This window comes from Megalobrama amblycephala, linkage group LG7 (assembly GCF_018812025.1).
Source record: "Megalobrama amblycephala isolate DHTTF-2021 linkage group LG7, ASM1881202v1, whole genome shotgun sequence".
Classification (NCBI taxonomy): Eukaryota; Metazoa; Chordata; class Actinopteri; order Cypriniformes; family Xenocyprididae; genus Megalobrama; species Megalobrama amblycephala.
Window position 1 is genome coordinate 11,562,025 of NC_063050.1, and position 16,787 is coordinate 11,578,811.

The window sequence follows — 16,787 nt, forward strand, 5'->3', positions numbered from 1 at the left end:
TCATTAATTATCAATGGGTTCCCATTGTTTTCACTTTAGAATACTGTTCCAGGTTCTTAGTAATTCCTTGAGAATGATGTGGTAATTCTTCATTAATTATCAATGGGTTCCCATTGTTTTCACTTTAGAATACTGTCCCAGGTTCTTAGTAATTCCTTGAGAATGTTGTGGTAATTCTTTATTAATTATCAATTATCAATGGGTTCCCATTGTTTTCACTTTAGAATACTGTTCCAGGTTCTTAGTAGTTCCTTGAGAATGATGTGGTAATTCTTCATTAATTATCAGTGGGTTCCCATTGTTTTCACTTTAGAATACTGTTCCAGGTTCTTAGTAATTCCTTGAGAATGATGTGGTAATTCTTCATTAATTATCAATGGGTTCCCATTGTTTTCACTTTAGAATACTGTTCCAGGTTCTTAGTAGTTCCTTGAGAATGATGTGGTAATTCTTCATTAATTATCAATGGGTTCCCATTGTTTTCACTTTAGAATACTGTTCCAGGTTCTTAGTAATTCCTTGAGAATGATGTGGTAATTCTTTATTAATTATCAGTGGGTTTGAAGTAATTCTTTGAGCATGATGTGGTAATGATCATTGCCTTAAATACAGAACTCATTTGGCATCACTTTATAATAGTAATGTGAAATATCTTGAGTAAAAACAGACACAAAATATATAAAAGGCCATAAACATACCTGAGGTATTGGCAGGTCACGGATCCATCCTGATTTTCTGGTTGCAGACAACACTTGAATAAAAAAATTAACACTCTCAAGCGCCATCCACGGAAATGGTCGAGCACGAGGAAAAACAAGAAGAATTCACCATTCGTTTAAAAAACATAAATGAATAAACAACTTTCTTCTAATTCTACAGTTCATTAATGTGGTATCTACAGTGTTTAGTTTAAGTGTCGCCAGCGCATTGTTATAATGCGAGAGCGATGTACCTCTCCGCTGACAGTTGGAATCCCAGTCCCTTTTCTCTTGCAAAACGCGAGATATTACAAAACTCACAGATATTACATGTGTGCGCTCAAACTTTGACCTGCATGTGATGCAAGACGTGCAACATTATAGCACCCACCGACAGAAACATACAGTGGCGCAAATGAACGAATGTTTAACAATATTTTCAGAGCATATATATATATATATATATATATATATATATATATATCAGTACAGTAGGCATAAATCTAAGTAAATCAACTAACATTAGTAGTAAAGAAGAAAGGGCCATAACCTGATACTGAGTTTCACAGTTCATTAATAGTTACTTAATAGTTATTCCTCCTGAAGCTGAATTAGTAGTTACTTAATCGTAGTTCTTCAGGAGGCATGACTGAATTGATTAGTTACTGATTAACTAATAGTTACTTAACACAATTAAAAAATGCTATGACATACTGATTAGTTAACACATATTCCTTAGTAGTTAATAGTAGTTACTTGAGTGTTAATGAAGAACTACCGATTAATTCTGCAGTAATTCCTTATTAGTTATGCAGTAAGTACGATACAGTATTCTAAAGTGTTACCCAGAATTATTATATTGTAGTATAACGTAGAGCTGCTCGTCTCTGAATTATCTGTCCTTGAAGAGCAAGTTGCATCCGCATTGTGGAAAAATGTAGTGCAGGATCAAACAAACCAAGTGTGAAAACAGCCTAAATGAGCACATGCTGATTAATTACAAATAAAAATGGTTTCTTGACATAAAAATAAATATATTTGGAAACTTTGTTACACTTTTACTTTTTTACACTTTTAAGGTGTCTTTGTTACACTGTAAGTATAAATGTAAGTACTGAGTAATATTAATTAACTACATGAACTTACTATAGGGTTAAAAGTAGGGTTTATTTTGGTTTGGTTTGGGTTAGGGTTAATGCTGATTTATACTTCTGCATTGGACCTACGCCGTAGGCTATGCGTCTGTTTTCATTTATACTTCTGCGTCATTGTCCGTGTCGACGTGCATGCAGACCACTAGTTGGCAGTGTCCGCGGTCATGCTGAGTATCAAGGCAAAAGCCGAAGAAGAAGCAGCTTGTCATGTACGTTGTCAGAGAAGCTTACAAATAGAAGTGGCAGAGATGTGGCAAATAGGTAACGACTTTTGTTGCAGTATGACTGCGTGTGTCCCCTAAAACAGAACATTTTTTCATTCATATCGAAGATATGTGCTCCGCGCCAGTTTTTTAACATGAGGGAGGGGTTCTATCAGACCAATCACAACGCTTGCTGTCCGCGTAGAATTGACGTGTTGTTACATTTTTGAAGAGGTACACATCAGGCTATGTTGTAGGCTACACACTCGATGCAGAAGTATAAATCTGCCTTTAGTTGCATGTAATTATGCATAATTTATAGTTATTAATATAGTAACTTCATGTAACATATGTAACAATGACACTGTAAAACAGTGTTACCGGAAATTGTTTCACGTACAAGAAATCCATAGTGAGCTTGTAAGTTTCAAGGGCTCCTTCTTGTTTTGCTAAAGTGACAAAAAGATAATTAAAATAATAATAAAAAACAACAACAGCAACACACATTTGGGTATTTTAGAGATTTCATTTTAGCTCTGAATGTATGGAAAGTGCATGAACTCTTGTCAATCTTACATTCAGAGTCTTTTTCCATTTTAACAGTCAGATCAAATAATGTACAGTCAGACTTCTTCTCAACAGGTCTGGCGTAGTACAGCGTCAAAACCTGAAAATGACAAAGTATTTTATCTATCCTATAGAAAACAATTGTAGAATTAGTTTGCTTACTATAAAAGCCAGAAGTGTTTTGAGGCCTTATGGCCTACGTGACTGTGATTACAAGGGTCAGATGTATCTGAGAAGAAAGTCTGTCCACTAAGCATATTTTGCTGGTACTTTTCCACCAGACAACAGGTGGCTGTGAAATGAATAAGATCATTATTAAAGGTGCCACATGAAGGCTTCTTGCCTCTGGGGAGTGTTGATTGTTTTTGATAAAATGTTTCATTTTGCCTGTGAGAGAGGTTTGACTATCAATTGACAGAATTCCACCATGAGAGATTAAGTCAAAAGATGTAGAGTACTTGGCAGTCGACCACCCTTATAAAGATAATTATTTCTTGTGGTAAGCAACACCTGCAGTTTAATTAATTAAGTGACTGGTTTTGGGGAGTACTTGGAAGATTCCAGGAAGAGAAAGGGAAAAGAGCATCTGTAAATGAGATCATGGGAAAGAACTGTAGGGGTGAATATTACCAGAGAATTATACTACTTTGTTGTGTTTTCACAGATAAGGAAAAATGTATAAAAACTGTGCCCTGGCTAGAGAGCTTCAGATGTGCAGCTGACATCTCACTTTGTTGCTTGTCAATAAAGTTAAACTCCTGGGACCTGGAGATTCGACTCTGAGAGTTTTCTTTGAGACCAGAACTGAAGGAACATCAAATTTGCTACAACATAATCAGCAGATCAGATGTTTATACCCTTATTTTAATCTCGCTGTTGACCGTGTAAACGCTCATGAACACTCACAGAGAGAGTGGCTGTTCCAGTTCCTCTAGCCGTCACATTGAAGTCCTTGTTGATCTCCACCTGTTGAGTGAATATCATCAGAATAATCATCTAACAATCCATGATGTGACAGAGATTCCTGAAGTCTTTATTTTTAGAGGCTGTTCACTGAAGTGCTTCCTCTCTCTGAACATAATGGGTGGAGCTTGAAGGTCCATCCACACCCTAACTCTAACTTTACTCTGTCCCTAAACCTAATTACTTTAAGCTCTACTCATTAGGTTCACATAAGTGGAGCTGGACTAGGTGAAGCTTCACCCATTATGTTGATAGAGGTCGAGCTGGACATCATTTGGCTCTGCAGTGAGCACCACTTGATTTATTGACCAAACGACACTATTGACAGAATCCCAAAATTCCTCACTTATTATGATACAACAAAATCATCCAAGTGACATGAGCAGCACACAGTTTGATAGATGAGTTATTCCTCACCTTGTCTGATCGTGCAAGATGCATATTTTCTCTTTTAATGGTCCATCTGGAAGGTTTGCTTCTTCCTGCCACTGCCAGCTCCACGTCCAGATTGAAGTTTTGTTGGTCCTTCACTTGTGTGCGATACTCTGCCACGGCCTGGAACACCATGATGGTCACCTAGAAAGCACAGAAAAGCTTTCAAAGACACGTTCTACACCTGTTTACCACAGTACAATGATGAGATGTCAGTGTACCTGTGTGGTGCTATAACCGCCATAATGAGACTGTTGTCTGCCCAGCCAGTGCACTGCCTCTCCTGCTTTATCGAAGTCTTTGGCCTTCACAAGTGCCAGCACAGCATAGGCCGTCGCCTCTAGTGAGTGATAAGGCTGTCCAGCGACAGTCCAAGACCTGCCGGCTGATTCAAACACAAATCAGGAATAGAAACAGGAGTGTGTTGCTGTTGCCTCTCTATTCGTTCCATTACTATTATTGACACCAACAGGCAGCTATCATTACACCACAATACTTTAAAAAATCTTCCATTATTTACACTTGAGTTTGGATTAGAATTAAAGCACAACACTTTTTGATGACTTGTCACTGACCTTCTCCTTGGGTGGAATGTTTCATCAAGATGTCTTTATTGAGTTTGTCAGCATTGGCCAGGGCGTAGGACGTTATTGCAACAGCATAAGGATTGGTCAGTTTTGAAAGTTGACCTTCTAAGAAGACAACAGCCTTCTTGATACTTTCACGCAGACTCTATAAAAGTGTGTGTGAGAGGTTAAACCCAAGAGAAAAATAAAAAACAAATCAGTAATGTATAATTTAATGTTTTTGATGAACAAAACAATGGAAGAGATGTACTTACACCAATTGCTCCAGCACAGATCTCTCTGCCCTCTTGCATGGCAATCACAACAAAGGCCGTCAGAGAGGCATCTGAGCCTCGTACGCCACCCTGGAATAAAGTACAGCAAAAATACTGCTTTCACTTTAAGATCTAATGCACAGATCCAATATACTACACTGTTAGACCTTGCTGTAGAAAAACGGCCAAATTCTGACAGTAACAAACCATTTTCCATTATAACAGTAATATACTGTAGAAAACAATGCATTCTGGGTAATATTTGTCATTTTCGAGAAAATAGCCTACAGGAATGTGATGGTGCTGTAATCATCTTGGACTTTCTGTGTTTATTCTTTGATTTAATGGGAATTTTATCTTTATTGATTGTAATATATCTGTGATTCAGCAACGTAAGAACCAGCAATGCTTCAATAATCAGTTATTTAGAACAATATATAAGTCCTATAATGCATACAATACGTTGATATCCTGCATAACTTGGACAGCAGAGACATCAACAATCCGAATATGAATCTCAGCAATGGTGACATCCAAAAGTTTAATGTTGCAATGCATGCTGGATGCCAGCATAGTACAAAACTCCCAGCATGCACTGCAGCATGAATACATTATGCAGCTTTATTGCCACCATTGTTGAGATTGATGTGCTGATTTTTCTAAATAAAGCTGCAGCTGTTTTTTTTTTTTTGTGCATGGCGTTTAAAAATAAACTATTTTTAGCTGATGGTTGTTGGAACTCTTGCTGGAGTTTCACAGTGGTGATCATGAAAAATATTAGTCTGTTAGTGATGTAACAATGCCTAAAACACGGCATGAATTCAGTGAATGTGATGGTTACGTCTTCACCAACACATAACTATTAGCACTCAATTATTTTTTTCCTCCACATTTGTTTCTGCCAAAACAAATGTGACTTGCAAAAATAGTTTAAGCAGCCAGAGAAAAAAACAAAAACGGATGTATAAAGAATCATGGGTAACGAGCTCAATTAAAGCAAACACTGAACTCCTCAATAGTAACATCAAACCAAACATTTTCAACAAAACATCAACTTATTTAAGTGAAAATATCTTAAATGTTTTTTAGAGAACTCTAAAGAAATAAGTTCATAGTAATATGCTCACATTATTAGCATATAATAAATATTAGTTTGTAAATTTGAAGCAGTTGGTTTCTGCTAATGAAATGATGTAAGACAAATTTTAATTTAGTGCATGGTGTTTTTACAGTAACATACTGTAGATTACAGTAAATAACTGTACAATCAACAGTAAATTACTGGCAACAGTGTTGGCCTGGCAAGGTCTAACAATGTATTACATATGCATTTTCTTTCTCAGCTGTTTACATTCACTTAAGAGTTAAACAGTTAAAGAGTTAGTTCACCCAAAAATGAAAATTCTCTCATTAATTACATTAATTACTTTCTGGACTAAGCACACTCTTAACCTTAACCAAACAGTTCAACTTTACAGCAAAATATAGCACTGCATTTTTTTTCTAGTAATGCATTTATTAAAAGTAAATAAAACTACAGGCATATTGTCTATTGATTTTAGAAAATTTTCAGCTGTGGATGTACAAATACGAAACGAAAACGAAAATACATGTTTATTATAATATTTATTGAGCAAATAAAGCTTCAAAAAAGTTATTTTTTTAAAACTCTTTCATAACCAAAGTAATGCATATTTATGAGTCATGAACAATGTGTTTAAACAAGTTTCAGTTGTTAACATTTCAAAGTGTTTAAATTCATTTTTTATTTTCATTTTTATTTTTTTGGTCAGGTGGTACAACCAAATATTTGTAAATATATAATATTATTGTACCACCTGACATGGGAAGTGTACCAACCTACCTATTCTTGCAATTAGCAGTTTTTATCAGTATGTGAGAGAGATCTACAAACATTTTCGCTTCACCACAATGATCTATTGATTTCCTCTGGATGTTGCATTATCGGGCTTAATGTTATTACCTTCACAATTCATATAAAACAGACATATTTGCAGTTGTGCCAACCTGACATTTGAGAATATACAAACTGCCATGTGAAAGTTTTTATTTATCTCAACTGCTTTAAAACTGATATTCATAAAATTTGTTTATAATGCCCAATCCCCTTTCTACCCCTTCCCCTTTCCCCTTTCCCCTACCCCTTCGTTTTGTAAGCTCTTAACCCGAGCGGGCAAGGCACGTTTTGGGACTGATAAGCCATGGCGATAGCGTCCACTATCCAGTGGGCCATCCTCTGCTTGGAGACAGCCTTTCCCTTCTTCTGGCCACTTTACAGTTGGTTTTGTGACTGTAAGTCATTCTCTTTCTCTAAACGCTATTTAAGGTAGAAATGTGAATACCAATGTCGTAACTTTAGAGACGGTCCCTAAATTTGTGAACATCAAACCAACTTTATATCAGTATCTGCTTTCTTGGAGCCTATATAGTATAACTTACATCACAAATGAGGTGCGAGTTTGGTCTTTTATATCACTGTACGAGTCCATTAAGCTGTGTTAAAGGTGCCCTAGAATTAAAAATTGAATTTACCTCGGCATAGTTGAATAACAAGAGTTCAGTACATGGAAATGACATACAGTGAGTCTCAAACTCCATTGTTTCCTCCTTCTTATATAAATCTCATTTGTTTAAAAGACCTCAGAAGAACAGGCGAATCTCAACATAACACCGACTGTTACGTAACAGTCGGGGTGTACGCCCCCAATATTTGCATATGCCAGCCCATGTTCCCAACATTATGAAAGGCATTACACAAGGGCAGCCAGTATTAACGTCTGGATCTGTGTACAGCTGAATCATCAGACTAGGTAAGCAAGCAAGAACAATAGCGAAAAATGGCAGATGGAGCAATAATAACTGACATGATCCATGATAACATGATATTTTTAGTGATATTTGTAAACTGTCTTTCTAAATGTTTCGTTAGCATGTTGCTAATGTACTGTTAAATGTGGTTAAAGTTACCATTGTTTATTCACGGAGACAAGAGAGCCGTCGCTATTTTCATTATTAAACACTTGCAGTCTGTATAATTCATAAACACAACTTCATTCTTTATAAATCTCTCCAACAGTGTAGCATTAGCCGTTAGCCACTGAGCACAGCCTCAAACTCATTCAGAATCATGTGTAAACATCCAAATAAATACAATACTTACATAATCCGACGCATGCATGCAGCATGCATGACGAACACTTTGTAAAGATCCATTTTGAGGGTTATATTAGCTGTGTAAACTTTGTTTATGCTGTTAAAGGCAAGCGCGAGCTCCGTGGGCAGGGAAGCGCCATATTTAAAGGGGCCGCAGCATGAATCGGCTCATATTTAATGATGCCCCAAAATAGGCAAGTTAAGGAAACTTAACAACAGAGAGAAATATATGTCTACCTCAGATTTAACGTTTGATCTGTACACCAGCATTGGGCAATAATGTTATAATCTCGTTCACTGTAGAGAAAGCTGTAGCCTACACAGGGAAAGTAACCATAAAGATACTGAATTAAACGCAGCTTTTGTGTCTTTATCAGCTTTTCTGCATTTATACTAGCCCTGATAATCATCACACATTCACTTACCACTTGCTCTATTTCTGTAAATCCGTTTTTATGAATGAATGATGACTTAATAGCCATACTGGTCTTCGTAAACAGCCGCTAGCGGTTAAGAAGACTAACAGCAGATGGAGATCGTGCATCGGTACTCTACTGCTTTTCCTGCAGTTCCCGGATGTGAAATGTTGAATTTTCTGCTGAATTTGAACCACTGAATTAGGTTGTATTTTTAAACAGAATGAATATTTTGGAAGTGAAATCTGAAAGGTATATAAATTATTCAATAATATAAATTATTGAATTTTTAATAATGAAAATGTGTGTGAAATATTTTTAATTGAAATATTCACAGCTTAAATATACAACCATGTTGAATTTCAGCCCATAAAAATGCAAGCCTTAAAAATACAATGCATCTAAATGCAAGCACAGCTAATGTAATGCATTTTTTTTTTTCAATTAGTGCAATTCAACATGCTTTTTATTTCAAAAACATTTGGCATTAATTTACTTCCATATAGTTACTTCCAAATTATGCTTTTGTGTCAAATATCTCTACTGTAGATGTTGGTCTCTCTGATAATTCAGGCATCTTTTTTAATTCTTTAAAGCTGCAGTAGGGAGTTTTTAGAAAATGTTGATTTAGCCTGAAAATTTGAACAAGCACAACTCACAGGTGCTCTCTGCTGCGCTACAGCCCTCCCTCCACAGCTCCTCCCCCATCACAACGGAGCCTGCCGTGAACGCACAGGCTAGTAAGCAAGCAATAAACAGTTATGACACATTCACTGGTACGGACGAAACATCAACAATATGATTTACATTGACTATGGCCTGCCCATACTTTGACTACAAACTTGGTCCTCAAAACATTACGTATTTTGCAATACATGTAATGTAACTATATGACGTTGCACTATTTCTATAAGTAATAAATAGCTAGTAAGATAATATAACGGTAACTAACGTTACAGTATGCAAGTAATTATTCTATCGATATGTAATGCTAAATAAGGTTTGCTAGTACATTATTTCAGCAACATGACAAGCCACTGAATTAGTAGGTTTCAATAGTTGCTTTGCACAGTGCGTGACATTTTATCTGTATGTTATGCGGCTAGAGTTTTGACACTGAGTCAATGGGCTCCGACGAGGAATTCACACCCATAGCGACTTCGAGGAGTCAACGGGTGTGGAGAAGAGGAAGCCATGGTGTGCGCGGAGCATCAGGCAGGGGACGTGGGAGACGGGGAAGAGCAGGGATACTTACTTGTCAAGCAGAAATGTGGCTAACTCTGCATCGGTTTTTAATCCTTTCAGGACACGTAGCTCCCTCCACCTCGGAAAAGCCGCTCCGATATTTACCCTCGTTTTATTTCGGGCTCTATCTAATTCTTTCTTTTTGGCTTTTTTATCATCGTCATCTGTCTTTTTCTGTTTACCCGTCTTTATTTTATGAGCAGGTGCCACTCAAGGAATTGGCAGTTTTGGATTGTTCGTCCGCCATAAGCAAAGCTGCGGCACACCGGTAATCTTGAATTTGAACGCCTGTACGCGCTGTGCACGAGAGGGGTGTGATCAGCGTGCACAAGAGCTTGATAAGACACTCCTCCTGGCTCTGATTGGTTGTTTCTTACCGGGAGCGGTGTATTTCTGCAAATGGCAATAGGACCACTGGGAGGAGCCAGAGGAGCTTGATTTTTTCACAGATTATCTGTCTCATATTCTACTGTCAGGACATAATGACAGGTTTAACAAATATGTAAAAAATACATTTTTACAAGTTACCTACTGCAGCTTTAAGGTCTGTTGCACGTACTGTCTCTTTCCATAAATGGCAATCAGTTGACCCTGTAGCTTTTTCTAATTCTATTAATGCATGCCTGGATGATTTGTCTTCTGTCCCTTCTGAGCATAAAATTATTTTACTTAATAATGCTCTTGCTGCCAATTTGGACATGTTTGCACCTATTAAAACACGCAATTTCTCATTTGTACATACAGCTCCCTGGTATAATGACGATTTGCATTCAAAGAAGGTGGAATGTCGCAAACTGGAGCGTAAATGGTGTGGTTCTGGCTTGTCAGTTTTTTAATCAAGCTTGGAAAACCAGTTTGGGCCAATATGAAGCAGAAAATGACACTGCAAGGTCTTCATACTATTCATACTCAGATTATTGATAATAATCATAATAACCCTTTTTCACATTATTAACAGTCTATTGAAAGTAGATGGTGCGAATACCTAAACTGCGTCAGTTCAGACATGCAATGATTTTCTTAAATTCTTCAATTTAAAAATTAATAACGTTCGCAAAGTTTTTCCTGTAACCCCTTTTCTTTAGTCACCTCTGAGTCTTTTGTGCACAGGTATCTTGTATGAAAGCTTTCACTTCTATACTCCCCTGCCTTCTACTTTATTTAAATTCTGTTTTGGTTACTTGTGCCCTGTTGTTCTTACTATAATAAATGACTCCTTGGCTACTGGTGTTGTGCCAACAGCACTTAAAACTGCTGCTGTCACTCCCATATTAAAAAAGCAAAACAGTGATTCGAACAATCTCAGTAACTTTCGTCCAATTTCTCATCTTCCATTTATTGCTAAAATTTTAGAGGGTGTTGTTTCGTCTCAATTACACAACCATTTATCAGTCAATAATCTGTTTGGGCCCCTTCAATCTGGGTTTGCACAGCACAGCACTGAAACAGCCCTGGTTAAAGTTGTTAAAGTCCGCGTGAACCGGAAGTTGCAAACGACTTTTCTCAAGTGTTGTGACGTATTTCCAAGTGAAACAGAATATTGAACAGAGGGCAGAGTTTTACTTTAGCGCTCCTCCTCTCCATATCTCGCTCATAGCAGACACACGGTCGCAGAAGAGTGGTTTACGTGTTTCCAACCCAAGCCGTCAAACTAACGTTATCAGAGAAGGAACGCCATTCTTTTCAGTAACTTTTCAGATTTTGATTAAAGATTACCGCGACAAAAAAGATTTTTCTGTGTTTTAACTTGCACGGATTAATTGTTCACCACAAGACTAGTAATATGCACTAACAAAGTAAATAGGATCGATTTTGATTTCATCTGCAATTTAACCCTTTGACGTGTACGATCACACCGGTGTGATTAGAACGTTCAGTGCATCACGTGATCAACTGCCAAATTCAAATGGGTGTGCGCTTTAATTGGCGCTAAACCAGAGACGGACGCGCGCAGCGCTTTTCATATATTACATATATGCAGTGTTTTCAACCAAATAATGTTTATTTTAGGTTTCAGACATTTAAATACACATGAGTACTAACAAAACAATATATGTGGAGTTTGTAAAATACACAATGATGTCTATAGAGGCAGAAATAACAACCCTTTCCATTATAATAAGACAACAGGTTTTATTCATATCAGATACACATTGTGAAAGTAAATTTAAAGCTTACTCTATTCTTCCCCAGTTCACAGACACACTTACTTTCATGTATTTCGGGAGAAGTGGATAAATTAACGTGTTGTAAATCCAACAGATTCGATTCTCTGTGCGGCGCAAACTAACATGGCGGCGCCCATAGCGCATATGGCTCAACTAACATGATCATTATAAAGGTGTTTAAACAGCAAAACACATCCACTTGCACATATTTGGCAATCAGAATATTAGATATTTCATGCTATAGTTAACAAATTTGTGAATATTTTGAATAAAAAAGGAAAAATTAAATTAAAGAAGATCATCATTCATACAGTGCTGCGGTGTGTCACGTAACAAGCAATGACGCGTCACCATGGAAACCATAAAGTGAAACGTTCTAAATAACGGTCGCCTTAAAAAACTCATGCTGGGGGTCAGCCAGAATATTTTAAACTTACGTGCGAAAGGGTTAATGATTTACTGTTAGCTTCTAAATCTGGCGGTCTCTCGATTTTCATTTTACTCGATCTTAGTTCAGCCTTTGACACTGTTGACCACATGCTTTTACTAAATAGACTGGAAATTGTCTTTGGTGTATCTGGAACTGCCCTAGATTGGTTTAGGTCATATTTTACAGGTCACACTCAATTTGTTTTTATGGATGGTTTCAGATCTGATGTGGACCCTGTTTGTACTGGTGTCCCACAGGGCTCAGTTCTTGATCCCCTGATTTTCAGCATTAATATTTATCCTCTTGGTCAGCTATTAAGATCCCTTAACCTCTGCTACCACTTCTATGCTGATGATACTCAGATTTATATACATTCTCAACCTAGTCAATTTGTGAATGTCCCTCATCTTTCCAGCTGTATTTCTGAGATTAAGTTGTGGATATCTAAAAATTGTATCTGTCTGAATAGCTCTAAAACTAAAGTTATGCTTCTTGGATCTCCCCACCAACTGCGAAATGCTGCTTTTATAGATCTTTCAGTTGATGGTGTTGCCCTAGAGCTACACAGTAAACTAAAAAATCTTGGTGTTATCTTTGACGTCACTCTGTCATTCGAGCCTTTTGTCCAGAACACGGTAAAGACCTAATTTTTCATCTTAGAAATACTGCACGTATTCGGCCTATGTTGTTCTTTTCTGTTGCTGAAAAATTGATTAATTCTTTTGTTTTCTCACAAATTGATTATTGCAATGCTCTCCTTGCTGGAGTGTCCAAATCCTCTCTTAACAAATTGCAATACTTGCAGAATTCAGCAGCTATAATTTTTAACTGACCATATAACTCCTGTTTTGAAGACGTTGCACTGGCCTCCTGTTAAATACCGTATAGATTTTAAAATTTTAATGCTTACATATAAGGCTCCACAATATTTGGCAGATCTTTTAACATCTTACACACCAACTTGCAATTCATCTTCACAGCACGGTCCCTTATCTGTCCCCAAAACACGGTTACGATCCAGGGGTGACAGGGCCTTTTCATCGTATGCTCCAAAACAGTGGAACTCTCTCCCAAATGACATTAGGGATGCCAATTCTTTCGCCCGGAAGTGGAAGCTGCTGTGAGAGCTCGTCGACTGCACAGTTGAGCACGCCTGGGACGTAAATGCCACATAGCGACCTCAGATATTTCTGACTCCATAGCAAGAGATGGCGGGCGAGTTGACCAGTTGCGAGTTGTCAGAGTGGACCAGTATATGCTTGTCTGACAACAGCTCCTTGAAGCGGCCCAGTGCAAGATGTACTGCTAGAAACTCGAGGCAACTGATATGCCAATGCAGTGGAGGCCCCATCCACAGACCCGACACTGCATGCCCGTTGTACGTGGTTCCCCACCTGGTGGCAGAGGTATCTGGGTAGACCACAGCATGCCTGGACACTTGTTTGAGGGGAACTCCTGCCTGCAGAAATAAAGGGTCCGACCAATGCGTGATGGTACGGTGGCAGTTCGGTGTCACAGGGACACGGAACATACTGCCTTTCCTTTTTAGGGCATTGCTGGCCCCACATCGCCACTCTCAGCCCCCTCTCAACTCGCCAGCAGCTACGGCCAATCCTGGATCTGCGTGTCCTGAATCGGTCCCTTCACAGGCTGCCGTACAAGATGCTTACGCAGAAAATGCATCCGTCCCCAGGATTGGTTCACAGCAATCGACCTGAAGGACACAAACTTTCATATCTTTCATATTCATATCTCCATCTTGGGACCTGGAGGATTGGGAAACAGCTCTCTTTGTGAAAAGGTGGGTACTTCTGGACTCTGGAGAGCCAGCGGCGGGATAATACGACACACAAATTCCGCCCGGCCCTCCTCCAGGGGAGAGAGAGATGCAGGAATCATCTCCCGAAGAGCTGACATCCTCTCTTCCAAGTCGCCCATCTCAGGATCGCTTCCTTGATCTCTTGCCACCTGGCTTGGCTGGGGTCTGAGCAGGCTGGGCGCCACGTCACCTTAGTCGCCCGAAGGGCAAGGCTGGTGGCAGCACGCAGCTCCCCCAGCAGCTGTTGGTCAAGACCTCCCTGGGGCATGTCCAGGAGCACTTTGTACTGATAGACCTGTAGCAGGGCCATGGCATGCAAGGCAGAGGCAGCCTGCCAACAGACTCTGTAAGCTTTCTCCGTCAAGCTTGAGGAGAATTTACAGGCCCAGGATGGGAAACACGGTTCACTGCAGCAACCAGCGGTCGTTGGACACAGTTGCATTGCAACAGCATGCTCGACTGGGGGGATCCCAGCGTACTCCTTAGCCTCCCCGCCATACAGAGTGGTGAAGGCGGAAGAGGGACCAGGTGTAACGGAGGCCAGCTAGTAGTTCCTCACTCCTCTGATCTCAAGAGATGCTCTAGCGACTGATGCTAGAGGTTGCAACCTTTAGCCTCCTTGTTAGAGTGTCCGACTCCCATGCCAGAGACCCAGGTTCGAGGCCTGCGCAGAGCGTGGCAAGTAGGACCTGGGTAGAGGGGTTACACAGGCCTGGCACGAACGCTATACGGCGTTCTCCAAGATTTGGTCACCTCTTCATGCACTTCCGGAAAGAATGGTAACGGGGCAGGACCCTGAGGACCAGCACAGGCCGCCGCGAGAAACCAATTGTCCAGCTGAGGTGGCCCGGGAAAGAATAGCCTAACTCGGGATTGGGCTCGGGCAACGCTATGGTCCCGGAGGGAGGCAACGCAGCCAAGTCTTTATCCTGAGGCCACCAGCTCACCTTCCAATGCTGCAATCGACATCTGTTCGTCTGTCGGCGCACCATAGGAAACGACTGGTCGCTCGACAAAGGGACCAGCAAGATCCTCCAGCAACACCACAGGCCCCAGTGTTGTAGAGGGGATAGGGGCCCGCAGAGCGGGGAAGCCCTAACCGTGATCCTCGAGTCACCCTTCCTTCACGCCGATGCGCCATTCCCCTGACCGGAGCCAGAGAAAACGGCCGAATGGAGCATAGGGGAGGGGACCCCTGCTCCCTGAGAACAAAGGAATGCCTCAGCATGCTGAACAACCAGGCATGTGACACAGAGATTGTGACCATCAGCGGGGACCAGGGAACGACCGCATCCAGTAACGCACAGACGAAATGACATCTTGCAAAAGATGCAGGGTTCGTCTGATAAGCTCTTTTAGAAGGGGGAAATTCAGCTCTTGTTCTTTGTGCTGAAGCACACAGGGAACAGCTGCGATGTTACTGCAGGTACACCACTCCCCGAGCCACACGCACAGAGGATCCGGACTAAATCGCAAACCAACAGGGCAGAAACAATGCTGTGAAAACAGCAGTTGAGAGCTCTATAATAGCTTGAGAAGCTCACTCTGTGTAAAGCTTGCGGCTTCGCTGTAGGGTGCCTTAACACCAGCACTGCAAAACAAAGGCTCTTCACAGGCTTGAGAAGTTCACTCTCAGTCAATGGCAGGAACACAACAGGTTGGCTCAGAAGCGAAAGACAGAGTGCGATTGCATCCGTTACCGTATTTATACCCACATGCCGGGAGTGGTGCGCATTATGCAAATATCACATGCCAATTCCACTGGCTTGTTTAGTTTCACTCGAAGCTGATAGGGCTTTCTGGCGATATCCCAATTCGTTGGTCACTACTGACGTACATCGACCGTGAAAGGGAACTGGATTTCTTGTGTTGTGTCTATTATTAACCAAGCAGTTATAATTTTGGGGCAAATTAAAAACATACTAAGTGCATTTGATAATATGATAAATTCCAGAGTTTTGTTTATTGTGTTTGGACAAATCGTATATAAATATTTGTGAATTGTGTAAAGCCAATAAAAAAAGCTGACCCAAGTTTGGAGAAATGTGTCAAATCGATTGAGAAAAACTGTAAAATGCGCACACAGGAATCGATAAGCAGAATCAAAATTTTCATTTGATCACAAGTATCCGATTCCTGACCTTAGGTATTCTGAAATTGATTTTCAATTCCCAACTCTAGTCATAGTGATGTTCAACTTACCATCATACTACTCATAATTACAGCTGAATCCTCTTTAAAGGAGCCATCTGGCAGTTGTTTGTTGAGAACCAGCCACTTGAGGGCGCTGCAGATCACATTGTCCTGTATAGCAACAAAGTTATTGGCCATGGCGAAGACTTTGGCCACATACGCTGTCAGCCTTTAATAGACAGAAACAAATGCAAATTGGTAGCAAATAATAATTTGTTACTAATAATCATAAAAACATAAAATAATTAAATATGACAGGAGAAACTGGGCATGAAAATAAATAAAAACAAATTAAATTGATTTGAAATGAAATGAAAATACCATGTGCTGCTCGGCCTCTGGAGGTAGGCAGCATAGGATCCATCTGATTTACGGTAGCTCAGCTGCCGTTGATAACCTTAATACAAAAAAAGATAAAGAAAAAATATATTTATTTGTTTATTATTTGTTTTCCTATTTTTTAATTTTATTTCAAACCATAGTC

General features: G+C 39.6%; 1 protein-coding gene across 1 annotated transcript in view; it reads right to left on the bottom strand.

The window, feature by feature from the left end:
* LOC125271347 (complement C3-like) overlaps positions 1 to 16,787 on the bottom strand; it is a 55,715-nt gene that overhangs the window by 7,841 nt on the left and 31,087 nt on the right. The window contains exons 25-33 of the mRNA XM_048195408.1: positions 16,625 to 16,700; positions 16,313 to 16,472; positions 4,859 to 4,948; positions 4,593 to 4,749; positions 4,239 to 4,402; positions 4,003 to 4,161; positions 3,529 to 3,588; positions 2,632 to 2,722; positions 2,456 to 2,504 (exon numbers count right to left, since the gene is read on the bottom strand). Of these exons, the coding sequence (XP_048051365.1) occupies positions 2,456 to 2,504; positions 2,632 to 2,722; positions 3,529 to 3,588; positions 4,003 to 4,161; positions 4,239 to 4,402; positions 4,593 to 4,749; positions 4,859 to 4,948; positions 16,313 to 16,472; positions 16,625 to 16,700 (1,006 nt within the window). The remainder of the gene's footprint in view (positions 1 to 2,455; positions 2,505 to 2,631; positions 2,723 to 3,528; positions 3,589 to 4,002; positions 4,162 to 4,238; positions 4,403 to 4,592; positions 4,750 to 4,858; positions 4,949 to 16,312; positions 16,473 to 16,624; positions 16,701 to 16,787) is intronic.